Genomic DNA, 15,471 nt, shown 5'->3' on the forward strand with positions numbered 1-15,471 from the left:
CTTAATTTCAGGTGTCGATCATGGTTCCAAAGATAACGATACTGGGTGAGCGACGTCTGTCAGATGCCTCCATAATCTCGATGAGCTCGACGAGTTCGCGGGGCCCACGCGACCCTCGGATTGGTCCGGGAGACGGGCGAGAGGGCAACGGAGGCCTTCCTGACGACCCAGGTGATCAGGACTCGCTAGACCTCCCCTATCCACAATATAAGCGGATCTCGTTGTACTACTTTGAGCAGGACAGCCTCCCGCGTCTTATTTGCCTCAAGATGATGACATCACCATATCCTTTTTCTGCGACAATGACTACGCGTTTACGGCCGCGTTTCCGTTGTAGCATCATACGTAGTGCTGTAGATAACACATATATACATATATACGTATATATATACATATATAGGTACCTATTCCTCTAGGACGCACGCTCTCATCCGGGATTATCGAAGTTACAGGGAGACCTTGTGCCAGTTAATTCGTAAGATGAAAATTACAAACTGGTTGTTTGCATCTTCGGCTCTGTACATATCTCCTCTTACTTAGCAATCGAGAATTTCAAGATTACTTCATAGCACGGATGGTGACTACTCGACGCCCTCGTTGCTTTAAGGTAAGTGATTAGGTACCTTTACGGAAGTTCTTCTACCAAGTGTAATGCACTATCCGAAAACGAACGTTTTTACTGAGCATGTTTTGAATGCAGGGATACTACGACAATATATGCAATCGTACGATAAAGGGGACATCGGACACAATATATATCCCGTTTCAGTGTTTGTATGCAGTAGAAAGGGGGAAAAGGCACGTGCTATTCGATAACCAATCAATGAAAGCTGGCTGAGCTCACTCGAAGCTGACTGGTCTTGAAGGAAGACGTGATAACGGAGACGAATGGGAAGAGGTCGAAGGTATTTTTGTATGTGTTTAGCTTGCTCGTCGTAGAATCGGTGGGCCTTGGGCCCGAGAGCAGATATAACATGACGGAGCATTGATCAGGCATTTGTCTTTGTTTTGTACCATGGCGGAAGGCGAAAACACTGGACCCACTCCCTATAACAACTACTGCCTTTTGTAACTGCTTAAATCCGCTAGACACGTCTGAGTAGCTGGCGTCCATGGACGTTGTTTGCTCGGGCTAACGACATCAACAATAAAACAGCCGCAATCGCTCAAAAAACAAGGCGCATAACGAGCAAGATATGTGAGGGGCTCACAGCCGAGACTTCTGCTATTCCTTCTCGCCCTGTCATTGTCTCGATCACTAGCCGTATGAAACCCGAGCCAGCCTTGTTGTCGTACGAAAAGCTGCACCTTGGTGTACTACAGTTACCCTAACCATCGAGCAACATATATGCTGCAATTAGTTCCAGGAGATCATGAATTTGACGAGCACTGGCCAAGCACTCAGGTGGGTTTATTCCTTTCGTAGAAGTACAAACGCTTCAATTGTACACGGCTTATTACATATGAAGAAAATGGTAATCAAACTTGCCTTACTACCCATGTCATTCTAGAAACCGCACACGGACAAAGTTTAGCCACGGGGAAGGATGATATACATAGAGTGAAAATCAGTGAAATCACCTTCCGAAGCCCTTTGCGACATGTAACGTCCTTAATGCTCAGCCATTCTTGCCGCCAGTAAATCTCTGTCTATAAGTGGGAAAACGTAAAGACTGATTGAGTGAACAGATTGAAAACATTCATTATTGAAGTTTTGCTGGGATTCACTGTTGTCGACAATCACGCCCTCTGCTTTGCACAGAAGATGGGCTGTAATCGATTTCCAGACCAGAGTGGTGTCCCGCTACTGTGTGTAGATAGAGGATTTTAGACAAACAAGGATTATCCTGTCAATTTCGAACACCATATCTTGTGAGATTTGCGTGACAAGTTCAGAATCACAAACGAGGTTTGCCATCACCTGTAGATACACCTTTCTAACGAGGCAAACTTTAACCCGCACACGGTTGGCTTCAGACTGAGGGGGAAAGGAGCAGGATGCGCGATGGACCAATTGATTCCTTTGTCGTTCTTTTTCCTGGCAGAAATGTAGTTATTTTTTTTCGATGACACAATAAAATATACGATGAAGCTCAGTCCTATGATATAAATCGATGGCCTGGAAGGAACTATAGTCGATCCTATTATCCAGGCGAGATTCGTTGCTACGGAAGCTGTAGAACCGACCTGCATAGCGTAGCTGACGACGACCTCATATGCTCCATGCCTATACTAAAGAGTAAGAGAGAATGGACATTGGGAAGAAACTCAGATAGGCAGAAAGAAACGGAAAGAGAAACAGATGGCGGCAGAGAGGGTTGTAAGATACGGGGGGTCGAAGGCAAACAGACCGCGGACGTTGGAACATCTGCGAACCATAGGAAAATTCACCATACGGCCAATATCCGGCAAGACTTTACATACCTTGGTCGCTTCGTTACATTTTTGCGAGTTGAATTTCCTGTTTGTGACTGACTGCGCTCCACGTCCGCCAGCAGCCAAAGAAAGGTCGACTAAAGCTAGTAGGCCTGCGGCATTTTAGGGTAGGTTTAGCGTAGAGCCACTGTGATTCGCTTGATGAAACTTTCGTTCCCCTTTCACTTACACGATGAGGGTCTCGTATCGAACGTCATCTTCTATCGATCTTGACAAAAGCAGTTCACGAATATAAGCTCGGTTCCACCAATCTGACGTACTCGCAGGTCCGTTCACCCGCCACGGAGTCACTTCTGGAGCTAGGCAGTACACATGAATAGCTTTGTTGCTAGCGACGGAAAGAGAATCAAGATTCGACACCCAATACGTTCGTATTCGTATAGATAGCTGATCGATATAAGAGGTGGCGCGATGGGCTGATAAAGTGAAGACAACAAGATGGCGATGGCTGACTAAAAAGAGCAGAATGAAGGACATGCTGCTATTCGTACGAAGAAAATATGGAGATGTAGTCATTTTTGTCGGGCCGTCCGCTCGAAGGCTACGGAGGCCTTTGTAAGGTTTTGGACAGAAGTAGTCGGTGAGTATGTGAACAGCAATAGAATCAACCTCCTTTACACGACGTCCCTAGCCAGAACATTAACACGGTTCACTGACTGTTGTCTGCTAAAAACCAACTACACCGGACAGCAACTATCTTCTCGAGAGCGCACGTGTTCCCCTAAACGAGTCTGTCGCTGCTCGCTCATGTCGCGTCAAGTATATATATCATAGCCAGAGGAAACAACACAACCGGGAGTTTGGCCAAGGGTATGTGTATGCTAACTATGTGGCAGAGATATTCAAATAGCGAAGGACGGATCGCGTCCGACGATGATGCCTTGCCCGTTGAGATGGTAGCGCGGTCGGTACGCTATGTAATGGACTCAAGTATCATCCGATCCACCTCGGAAGTAACAGCAGCAACGTAAAGTTCTCCAAATTTAATACCTTCGTCGATCTAGCACCCTCTTACAGCCAGGTAGACGGCGATAAAACCTCTGAGCCCGCTTGCCTATGATAACTTACATGATTTTAATAGAGCGAGTTTACTGTGGCAAGGACGTCTGATAGAAGAGAAGGGCATGGATACCGTAAATTCTAAAACTCATAGCCTAATCAACAACAGCATGCGATATGGCTGGAAAACACGACAATCGTCTGGAACTCTCTAAGATGCTTTCACTCGTAAAATTTACTATATAGTATAAGCTTAAACCCGGTTTCCCTTGTTTGATAAACCTTGGATGCCAATCATGTTTGATAGCAACCGTTGTCCCTTTTCGGCCCTACCAGGCAAAATCTAACTTACACAAGCTAAAGCTCGTATGAAATAGATAGAAATATCCTAGGACAGTATGCTTCACAGTTGAACAAAATATTGTTTCCAGTGTAAACGTCGCTGTGAAGAGCAAAAATTCAATGTGCATTACGCTTACGATGTAAGTATAACATTGGAGTAGCTGCAGAGGCCTACGTACGTAGAAAGTCCTTTTGCCAAACGAAAAAAGTTACACACAGTTGACTACTCGTACAGGCAGGCGTAGAGCCTGAATGTGTTGATCAAATATGTGTAATGAATTAGTGCCATCTGGAGGCAGCTTAAGCAGATGTGGCTTTTCTGCCAACCTATTTGCGGCGGGAAGTGAAGCAGGTGTCAGTGCGAAAGTTGGTATCCGCAGCGATGGCAGCGCGGTAGCTTGATTCATCGGCCGATTTAGACCCGACAATGGTCCGTCTCGCGCCGGACCGTCCTCACCTATAGGAGAATTTAGATCGTGCCAAAAGGGGCTCGGCCGAGAGAAGAGGCTTCACCGTTCGTCCACTTGTTTGGCTCCACCTGTGGCCTGCGAAGCCTTCGGGCTATTACACAGCTTTTGAGCTAAATCTTGTGGCCTATTGCCTCGGCCCCTGACCATGAGTTAAGGCGCATTTAAATAGCACTATCGATCCTAAGAATGAAGCGTGAAGGTTTCCCCACTTTATTTTCCATTCCTTTTATTTTACGATAAACTCACGGTTGAAAGTAACCAATTTGATTATTTTATTTTATTATTATTTATTTAGGATATTCAGCTCAGCCAAGCACTATGCAGCGATCGGACAAGCGGTGTCGTTGTTATAGATGATTTTTGATGAACACATGAAACAATTTCTTTACGATTCAATGGTTCGGCAACACAATGGACGGAACACATTGACTATTGTGAGCGACTACAATGCGCAAAATCGAATACAGTTATGTGTAAACAGCAAGGCCTTACGCGGTTCAACCGCTAACTATTGCCGTATTACTAGCGTAAGTAAAGGGCGGGCGATGATATCCTTCACACACCACTAAATGTTTTTTTTTTAAATCGAATGCTGATAACTGCCATGCGAAGTGTTGTGAGTAACGCCTTCAAACATCCATATTTTAAAAAAGTGCCGTTCGATTCGTGGAGCACGCTGACAGGTTCCTTTGTACCCAATTGGCCTAGCGCCCCTACCTGGGAGGGATATAGTTAAGGCAAGTGAGATTTTTGAGGGGAACGCACATTTGTCGATGACAACGAAGACAGCCGTCGAGAAACTGTATAGGGGATGGATGGACAAGCGAACAATGAAATGAGCCAACCGCCCAGCTAGCAGCTACCGGAACAGAAGCTCGGTATAGCCGCACCGCTGTTTACACCGCTGCTATCGAATCTACAGTTGGGCAATGCTAACGTCGCATTTTGGAGACCTTCTGAAGCCTCCAATGGCTGAGCAACAACAATTCTGTCGAAAGTTTTTGCGTGGCGTATTTCGACGGTGGTTCGTGCTCGTAGCTGCTTTGAGCTCGTTTTCGAACTAAAAGGGAATAGTATTAATACAAAGTAGAGGAAATGTTAGCGGACGGATGACAACGGACCGGCGACCTAACAGCCTGCGAGCGAAAGCCTACATTCCTGCACGCAGGTGAAAAGAGCTGCGGATAGCTACCGTCGAAAAAAAGAGTTAGCCACGTTATGTAGCCCATGTGTTTGCTGGAAGCGTACACAACATATAGAGGTCATTGAAAATTGGATTTAACCAGCGAAGTAAAAGGACCGACCGATTCCGTGTCCAGCTTTGCATCCCGTCCTTTAGAACGTTCCCGTTTAGCATTCCATTGCAGATATACATAAGGCGGTTTCTATCTCCGTCTGTCTAAGGCCGACGTATTAACGCTCATTCCTTTCAGTCGTCTACCGTATAACACGTTGGATTTTTACGGCGCCGGGCGTGTTTGGCTTGTTCATATTTAATAGGCTGAACGTCCAGGTCTGCTAGTTTATTGCTATGCGTAGACGCGGGCACCTGGGAGTACTTATCATGCGCTGCTAATTTTCCTTTGACATAGTTCAGGTAAGCTTCCCCGGTCGCATTCGTAAAGGTGGCGCTAAAAGTATGACTGTGGCATCGTGTTTGTTTGTGAACTTGTTTGTGCAGTCAAAGTCAGGACATCCTAATAGGATAGACCTGCAGATGCTAGCGTTTCACGCTGACCTTATCACATCTACGTGTTCCAGTTTCAATAGTCCTCAGCACGCTGGCTAGAAATGAAGTCTTACGAAAATCTGTAAAACCCATAAATGAACACCGAAACTGATAGTAGTTGTATTGCTGTATCGATGCTGGGATTTGGCTGGCAACGTTTAATTTTTTTTTAAATTTTATTTTTTTTTTTTAATTTAAATTTAAAAAGTTAAAAACTGTTAGAAGAAAGAATATGGGCAACAATCCTAATCTGGTGATCGTGCTGTTGGTCTGAAACAGTCATATACTGTACCACGCTACCAATCGAAATTACACACTGGGTTTCGACTTCTAGTCACTAGGCATGTAATTCAGTCCATGGAACAGTATAGTATGGCTGCCTTATAGCAAGTGAAACTTAAAGGCGCAAAAACGTTACAGCAAAGGGAACGTGTTGATTGACTACACGAGTGTAAAAGAGGACCTCGGTTCGAAAGCTCAAGGCTCCATTTTCGCCGCCGAACATGAGAGCAACCAGCTGACGGTGCCTCGGCCGCATCGAATGCCACCGTCACACAAGCGACACGGATAAGTAAAGGAACTAACGGGAAAGAGGCGGCTGATTCATCCAATAAAGCTAATTGGTTACCAATTGCGTGCCTTCCGCAGCCCCACCTAGTGGGACAGGAGCGGGCATCTCTCCTCATTGGCTTATCTCCTACTCCACCTTCACACCCTGTTTGAACCAAGTATCGTTAGTCGTTTGCCACTGACGTACTGCCAGGCTGAGTAAGGCAAGGCAATGCCAGCTATCGTATTCCATGACGATAATCTGGATATAAGAGCCGAGCAGATTGACACGCTTTCGCACGCATATAGGTATCAGTATAAGCATCAGCCACATAGACAAATCACTGACAAACATTTACATATACAAGCAAATATATAGGCATCGCAATAAATAAAGTTCATTTAGAAACGGCGGCAACTGTTCGGGGATAACAGAGCAGATTTGAATTGGTCAAATTGATCGGTTAGTCTTCTTTGAGGCGAGGAGGACAGAAAGGTCTTAGGTTGCGTTAGGTTGCCTTCACTATGTTTCTCAATATAAATGTTGCTTGGGATGCCGAGTCTACTTGTTTTATGTAGTATAGTAGTCAATTCATCAACACGAAAAACGCGTCAACGTAACCTGAAACACTAGAGTGCTACCGTATTGCGTTCAGTCGCCTAATAGACCGTCAAACGCGTAGAACTTCCATTTTAAAAAAAGTCTGTCATTAGTCGAGGACGTACTTCGCTTGCGTCTGTCTCTACGAGTAATCTGCTTATTTAAGCAGTGCACCTTTGGTGCTTTGAGTCCGAAGGCAAGGCTTACCGGATAACTTCTTCCTACAAGAGGAAGAGGAGACAACACGTTTATAAAATGCGGACGGCATCTCTGGACAGCACGTTTACTGGTTAGCCCGTTGGACAGCTGTATATTCTTTTGGTATGGTGTTTTTTTTGTTATAGGGTGAAATCTCTGTTCCACCGAAAAAAAGATCCGGAAAGCTTGCTTTCGACGACCATCGTCGATTGCTTTCGAGTCGATGGCGTACAGACACGCAAGGGAACTTCCAGAATGCGGGATATGGTTCGGGACTGGTCATATCTTCAGTTCTGTATAGGAAGAATGGTACTTACCCGCTTTTCTACTATGGATGGCTGGTTCGCCGACCTCAGAACGCATTGGCTGAGCTTCGTGTGTCTTTTTCAAAACAATAAGACCAACAGTGGAATCGACAGTCCAATGTCAAAGGTAAAGTTCGTAACAAGAGCTGGTTGACCCAGCTAGCTACGTTCAGAGTAGGATAGGACAACCACGCTGGCAATGCTACTCTCACCGAAGTGCGCGGATGAAGTGACGGGGGCGAACAACCACCGCCGGCGATCAGAAGGGCTATCAGCTGAAAGGATCCGGAAACAAGAAGTTCGACAAACAATACCAATGTCCAACAAAATTGGCTTTTTCTTCCTGCCAGGTAAGTACGTTGAAACGCGGACAGAAGAACAATAACCGGTAAAATAACCGATATGTTATGGGACTGTAATAGAGCATTGAGCTACATCGGAGTACATATATAATAGTACCTCCAACACTAACGGAATCCTTGCAATAATTACGTAGAGACAATCGATTGACTTTGTTCGGAACTTTACTGGCATCGATTGTTTCTTCCCAATTCGTTTGAGTGAGCAAACTCTCCGTACAGAAGAAGATTTGGAGGCAGAGTAGTTGCTATCCTCCTGTATACGCCATTCTTATCAAAAGCGATGCTTATATGTGCAGGCTGTAATAGCGTCCCAACATCTGCAAACCCGTGATCTTCCTTCAGAGCTGCCTACTTCTTTAGGAATTACTGTCTAACATCTCTCTCCTCGAGCCTTAACCGTGTGAAGCGCAAAGTCTGGAACTGTCCTCATTGTACGGCCACAAGGTTCCATTAATTCAGCAACGATGGACCGGGTTCCACTTACACCTGATTGTCTCCTGACATTCACCCCCGTTATTTTGCATCGCCTTACTTCTTTCGCTAAAAGCTTGACTCAATCTTACGGAGACCCTACAATACTCTTCAACAATCCTTTGGCCATCTACGGCTCATGTGATCTCACCTTTCACGTGTGACCTGTTCCGGGCGCAACACGGAAATTCACATATGTAAAAACGGAGCGCTTGCTTCTAATTGTAAAGAGCCCTTTGCGCGGACAAATGATTACAAGATAAATTCTTGGCTGCATGGGGAATAAGTACGAATAAGCTCATAAGGGAGCATGGTACTGCAAACTCGGCACACGCTCGATGAAGTTGAGCAAAATTGGCCTGTTTACCATTTGTAAAAACGATTTAGGAGAATAAGTTGAATAGAGTTAGGCCGCTTACTAACTTAAGCGTAACTTGAGGACAGGTACCCCTAACGGAAAAACAGATGTACAGTAAAGTCGAGCGTAGTAATGGTTAGTAGTGGTCATGTAGGATCGTGCAGTTTATGGTGTGTTAGACAGTCGAAATGCAACTGATGAACTTGAATGGTAACTTGTGTTAAATACTCGTGGTACGATCGATGCGAGCTTATTAAGCTAATTCTTGCGATAGCTACAGAGTTTACACAGATTTTCGATTCTGCATGAAAAACTATCACTGCGTTAACATCTACCGGCATTTTGTGTATCACTTACCGCTCCAACTTTAATTAGCTTTCTCGCATACATATGGTATTTACAAAGAGGCCGTCCTATCAGGCGAGAAGATTCTTTACGTGTAAAGGAGCCGACCATGGCGCGATACTGGTACGCCTTACGTGGACTCGCTGTTACGTCGTTGTTCGTTGACGATGCAGTAACACGCATAGCAAACGCATGCCAAATCCAAATATAATACTAACACATATATATTGCGAGAGGAAGAGACGTATTTTGCATATACATTATGAAGACTTAACGCAAAGCTCTAGATTGTTAGACACATCACCGCATGTGTTCGCGCACGCATGCCGCTTCTGTCCTATCTATAATTTGGTCCTCTAGTGGAAAGAAATTAGTTGCTAACGTCACCATAGCACTGGTGCTCTTAGTTTTGCTGCCCTTTAAGTCACTACGCAAACAAAAGCTACGAACGTTCAACATACTGGACAAATTCAAGCGATGCCAATATCTGCGGTAGTTTAATACGCCATATCAAATGGAAAAAGAAAATGGCAACCCTGGGAGACGACAGACGTTTTTAGCCCTCAGGCGCATACAAACTCCACGTATGGATTGTCACATACGACTCTACCTTCTTGTTGCCGATACGGCTGCATTAACCAAGGCCAGAGAAGGTGCTCGACACAGGTCCTCTTACCACGGTTGACAGATAGAATCATCACGCGTAACAGGCATGGCCAGCGTCGACTTCTATAAATGTTGGCACTCTGCTGGCTACGCTGCAGGAAAATCACAATTATCTGTAATAGTAGATACATTTACAAAAAAAATATTTTTAAATGAATATGGTAATGATATTGCGATAATAGTTTTTCTAGTCTTTTCTTACTAAGTTAATTGAAAAGGCATTTTACTAACTATATTGACGCACGGAGTAAAATATAATTGCACAATCGCATTGCTAATGCATGCACGGTTTTACATACCTAATAAGAACTTCTGTTTGTCCTGAAATGTCTAAAGCATGCACTCCCTGCACGATGCTACCTAGCGGAGGGCATTATCTTAGACCATTGTAGCCAGCGCGTAGATAATCACGCGCGCATCCTGGCTTCTGAGACTAATGTAGATGTTTTCGTATTTATTATTATTATTATCGTCATGTCTGTACACAAACAGGAAACTTTCACTGTAATTTTTCATGTTAGTAGGCCTCAAATTATACGTAAATCATCCGTGATCGTGTTCATAGTGTTTATGCTAAAAAAGCGGACCTATCGAAAATGCAAGACATCGGCGGCAGGCACGTTTTGCTTTTGATCCCTTTTCACCTCTTCTTTCTTTTCCATCCTCTATCTACGGATATGTGACGTTAGGTAATTTTTTTCAATGGCATTAGCATTGCCGCCGCCGACCAATACCTTTTTCCCTCTCCCTCTTTCTTGGAGCTTTGCTCAAAAAAGTGTCCAAAACACCTTGAAGCAGCACCACAATTTACAGGGCCACAGTTGTGGCCTGCTTGCTTTTTTGCTGCCAGCCACTTCTACTAGAAACTGCCAGGCTAAGTGCCATATTTTACTTATATTAGCACCACCACCCAAATCAAATAGGATGGCCGGACATAAGACCACCGGACCGGATGAGGCTATAGAGCTGCGTATGCCTGTCGCATGTGTCTGTTTGGTAAACGTGCATGTTCACGTCGGTCTGCGCGGGGGGGGGAGGGAGGGAGGCAGGGAGCGAGGCCAAGACGAAAAGGCTCACGCGTGTTAAGGCGTAGTTGTGCGTTAGCGCCAATATCAATGCTGGCTAGGACCTAGTTGATTTGGCATCTGCCCCGTCGACGTCATCGCTTTAGTTTAAAGAACCTCAGAGTGATGCGTACATCTTACTAAGTCTGATTTTTTCTGTATACTTTACATGGGTTTTTCCCCTTTTTCAGTCTCGTTTACTTCCCCTATATCCTACTACCTCCTTTTTTTGGACGGGTCGCATATATATCTGTTAAGCGAATTCGTCTAAAAGGGCCAATAGCTGTTTGTCCAAACTAGCCGTCTTTTGGTAATAGATTCCCTACTTCCCAAGCGCTAATGCTAGCCCTCCTACACCCTGCTGCTGAGTCAATAGATGCAGCAGTTGGAGGGGCGTACAGAGTGAGGTAACCAAGCCGGAAGATATCATAGTGCTGTATGGTGAAGTGATACAACGGGCGTTCCATTTTACCCGTCTACAAGCAGAATCTGTTTCGATTTAACTGCTGACCACGCCTACGCGTCTCCAAATATGGGAGCTAAATACAGCCCAAACCAGAACGCCATTTTAGGGGGCGTTTGGCCAAATTAGACGGTGGTAGCCGATAGATTAGAGTAGATACGAAGGCAACATAGCTAACGGTTTAGCTGGACTCACAAATTCATCGTTATAGACGGCAGTCACTAATAAACTGCTGGATAGTCGTGCTACTCCTGTGGATTTATGGAGCCGTCCCATCAGTTCAACTGGATTCAGCGGATATAGCAATTGAAGTGGAGTAAGGAACTGTGCGAGCGTACGAGTCGATAGTTTTGTTGAGATTAGTATCCCCTCCCAATTTTTGGGACAGATTTTTATTGTCAGCTCAGTACTGACGAATTTATGCCCTTACATATTACATGTGCTTTTATTACAATCATTACGCATGACGCTTGAGTTATGTAGATGCTTATAAGTGCTTTGAACAGAGCTAAAGAATAATCAAATTTTAAATGGTTCGTCAGTACTGACCAGGACAGCAATCGGACTAATTACCTCTTAGACTTCCGATCGACCTTCAGAGCCGATTTAACCGCTGGTAAACATACTCAAGTTAAACACATACATATGCACGAAAAAGGAAATAAAATTGTTTTAGTTTTATTAGGAAAAAATACCAAATCGGAAACACTCTACCCTATCAAGGCTGAACGACACTTGGCGACCGAAGTTGTTGTTTCGTACACATGTCTTTCGGAGCAGATTTTCGTTAGTGCTATTATTGATCAGATCGTACGTACCGTTGTAACTGCTTTCGCTTGCTTTGTCGTTTGTCTATCCCAATAAATGTAAAACTGTGAATTTCTGATAATCGGCCAATTGTGAACAATGTCGTTACTGAAGTCGCTATTCGATTTGGCAACTGGTTAGCCGTTTGGCCGTGTGCTTCTGCAATTTTAAAAACGAATGTTTTAGGTTCGAATTTTAACGCGGGCAAATAATACGCTCTTATTTTTAAGGTTGATCATCACATGTATAGTTGCCATTCGATTTCATGACTCTGTTGGAAAGACTTGAGATAAATCCAATAAAACGCGTGCCGCTTGATGAAATCCTTGATATTATGCCTAAAAAAGCGCTATGTTACACATGATCTGAATCACATAAAAAAAATACTGGAAGATGCTCAAAAAATTAGCAAATAATCAATAATTAGGTAGGTAGATAGATAGATAGATATAGGACATTTTTAAGCGAGTATCAGCTAAGACATTGGGCTAAAAGCGGCTTAAATATAATATACTTGCAATAATTCGCAACAACATTTCAATTTAGCTTTACGTAGATAAGAGTTTTTAATTGTACGCTGCTTTACCGATGTTTACTATGTTTCAAGTTTTACGTCTCGGGTCGCCGTTAGACGTTCCATCAGGCGGCTGGCTTCCAGGATGAAACGAACCATGTGTCTATGCCCTATGGGTTGGAACCTAGGCCACAATGTGTCCCTAAAATTAGTAGACAATTGATGTTTACCGCCCTCAGCAAACAGCACCGCTATCAAAATTAAGTATTACAAAACGAATTGACTTAGCGAGCGAAGTCAGGTAGACTCTAGCAAAAAGTTATTTTTTTTTTTGTTTTTATAATAGCTTCACCTGAAGTCACCCGCTCACTTCTGCACTTACTGGTTCTCTTTTAACATCTGTTATTGACCGAACGAAACGATTTTTTCAAACCCGCTTACCTCTGTTTATATTTAGTTTGAACGTCCCTAATATTATCGAATATATTTTGGGGACCATGTATTGCATCGAATTCAAAGGGCCATCCGAGTATTCAAAAAATTAAATTAGTTTATATAGTAATGTCTAACATGAAATAAGCACAGCAGTGGAACACAACCAATTCCTAACGTGCAGCTGAGTGCTCGCTGGCACTTCGCTCTGGGGGGTGTGCGAAGCATACCTGCAGGGGATATTTGGTCATATTGGACAGCCTACAACACAGTGTCAATCGCATAGCCCTTAATCAGTAAACAGACAGCTAAGTTGAAGTAGATCGAATTCAAGAAATACGTTAGGAATAATATTTCGGTCCATTAGTTTGACCTTTCCTCTTACTCCGTCGACTAATTACGAAACTTAGACGATACGCAACTCTGAGCGTAAATATAGCCGTTGTATGAGAAAATATTCGCACGATAACTATTTAGAGATTCGTGCACATAAAGCAGGGACGAGTTTATATATTTTTACTGCCTTACGCAAAACCCATAAAATAACAGAGTTATTTTACAGTAATGGCAACTGTAGACTTTGAGGCCTGAACGTTCTATGGTGCCTTTTAGCACCATGAATGCTAACTGAAAACTCAATATAATGTTTATCTACTGTTACAGTTTGATATGATCGTCTCATTGCGATAAGGGGCGCCATTCGATTTGCAGTGGCAGGTATACGCCATCTCGTATAACGGAAGGGAGTCGAACGTCATTCATTACTAGGCACCACAGGAACTCAATTATGATTTGTTAAATCTTTGCCAGTGTGCAAGCCCCGATGCCATTGTGGCGGCTGATTAAGGTGCAGCTAGGTACCTGCTATACGCTTACTGGGTTGGCCCGTATTAACCTCTGTTGCACTCAATTGACTGTTGGTACATTTGGGTACAAACATAACGTTTAAGCTGTCCTTTTTTTTCTGGATTTTTGAAGTACACGGCATATTTCAGGATACCTATGCATTGCATTAAACGGGCAAATTATCAACACATTAGTGTATTAGCACATGCGAAAGCACCGTCCGTGATTTCTATCTTTCCTTTACCTGCCACTAAGGTATCGCGATGGAAGCCCTTTTCGTTGTTCCGAAGCATCACTTCCAACGAGCGCTGACATCCTCTCCTAGCATCCCTCGGTTCTGTTGAGTGGCTGTGAACTAACAGAGACCGCTGCAGGCTGTCGAGTCTAACCACTGCTGAATCAGGCCGCGCTGGTTCGAGATTGCCACCTATTTTACGCAGAGCGCCGACCATAGACACTTCCTCGTTTTTTCAGTTCAGCTATAATCGGTCTCACTCCTCACCTGAGCGCTCTTCGCTACTTTCATCTCTGTGGCAGGCTTGACTCTGCCTGTTTTCCCATTGTGACAGATCAGCCATTTTCCTATCGGCCCGTCGATGCTTTGTACAAAAGGACGGATAAAAAGTGGAAGCGCGAGACACGCCAGGTTAAGTGGGCAGGCCTGACGGACGGACGGACGGTTCACACGAGGATGGGACTGCACTACGAGTAGCCAGAGATTTCCTCGGGCACAAAAGGGGGTATTCTGTAAGAACGAGAGCAAGGACCGAAATTGATTTACTTGCCCTTAGAGAAAAGCTGAAGTTGGCCTGTTCTCTTTCGTAATAGTACGGCTTCTGTTAGTGGCTTGTGGTCTCTGTTCCGTTTCTTGTAGTCAGACTTTTATGCTGGGCAGCGGCGACAGTGACAACAGCGGTTTTAGCCTTCATCGTCATTCAACTGGCCTATACTACTGCGTCTTGGTTTACGGGCAGGCCAATGCTTCGGCAGTCTTCTTCCACAATTCGAGCAAGGCCACCTATGAGGAAGGGAAAAAAAAAGAAGAGAACAATAGTCCCGCCCTGAACATTTCACCACCATTACTGATACCACTCCAGCTTCATATTGCATTTCCTAGCTCGAACTCCGTACGTACATTGTCTTCCCATTGTTGAAAACTAGAAGACCAACGAGATTTCGTCGTGCTGCAATGCCTCATATGCTACCTGTAGGCTGATAGTCAACTCATTACATGTGTTCTATAGGGCTTTGTTTGAGAGGAAAATCATCGTGGGAAAACCGTATGTGTAAAGCTGAAACAACAGGAATGAATCGATTTTGCTTTTTGTTTGATGTTCATTTCCCATATGACTGGACTCGACGTCGCACCCAACGTCAACCGATGTTTTGCTGTGACGTATATTATTAGTATCGATTTCGTAATAAATCATACGGGACAAGTAAATAATGATTTCTTTAGCTCCGCGTGGACGTTGTTACTCTTATTAGCGACGATGCTATTGACGGAAATACAC

The 15,471-nt window shown here is 44.1% G+C and overlaps 2 protein-coding genes across 19 annotated transcripts in view; one reads left to right on the top strand and one right to left on the bottom strand.

The window, feature by feature from the left end:
• The window catches only part of LOC111243211 (uncharacterized), an 83,576-nt gene that overhangs the window by 59,355 nt on the left and 8,750 nt on the right, over positions 1 to 15,471 (bottom strand). For 3 of the 7 annotated variants that reach the window (XR_015318600.1, XR_015318599.1, XR_015318598.1), the window contains 2 exons: positions 14,202 to 14,975; positions 9,776 to 9,944 (listed from right to left, as the gene is read on the bottom strand). Coding sequence is in view for 3 of the 7 variants with exons in the window: in XM_086976822.1 (XP_086832948.1) it covers positions 9,941 to 9,944; positions 12,177 to 12,324; positions 14,202 to 14,409 (360 nt within the window). In the remaining 4 variants the exon portion in view is untranslated. Of the gene's footprint in view, positions 1 to 227; positions 352 to 9,775; positions 9,945 to 12,176; positions 12,325 to 12,751; positions 12,882 to 14,201; positions 14,976 to 15,471 lie in introns of those variants that run through there. The other 4 variants (XM_086976822.1, XM_086976821.1, XR_015318601.1 and 1 more) reach the window with 3 other exon arrangements.
• Positions 1 to 15,471, top strand: part of Ca-alpha1T (Ca[2+]-channel protein alpha[[1]] subunit T) — a 245,041-nt gene that overhangs the window by 33,540 nt on the left and 196,030 nt on the right. For 11 of the 12 annotated variants that reach the window (XR_015318592.1, XR_015318593.1, XR_015318591.1 and 8 more), the window contains one exon: positions 12 to 282. Coding sequence is in view for 7 of the 12 variants with exons in the window: in XM_086976796.1 (XP_086832922.1) it covers positions 12 to 282 (271 nt within the window). In the remaining 5 variants the exon portion in view is untranslated. Of the gene's footprint in view, positions 1 to 11; positions 283 to 346; positions 608 to 15,471 lie in introns of those variants that run through there. The other variant, XM_022788428.2, reaches the window with a different exon arrangement.

Source organism: Varroa destructor, unplaced genomic scaffold, assembly GCF_002443255.2.
Source record: "Varroa destructor unplaced genomic scaffold, Vdes_3.0 BEIS01000001.1, whole genome shotgun sequence".
NCBI lineage: Eukaryota > Metazoa > Arthropoda > Arachnida > Mesostigmata > Varroidae > Varroa > Varroa destructor.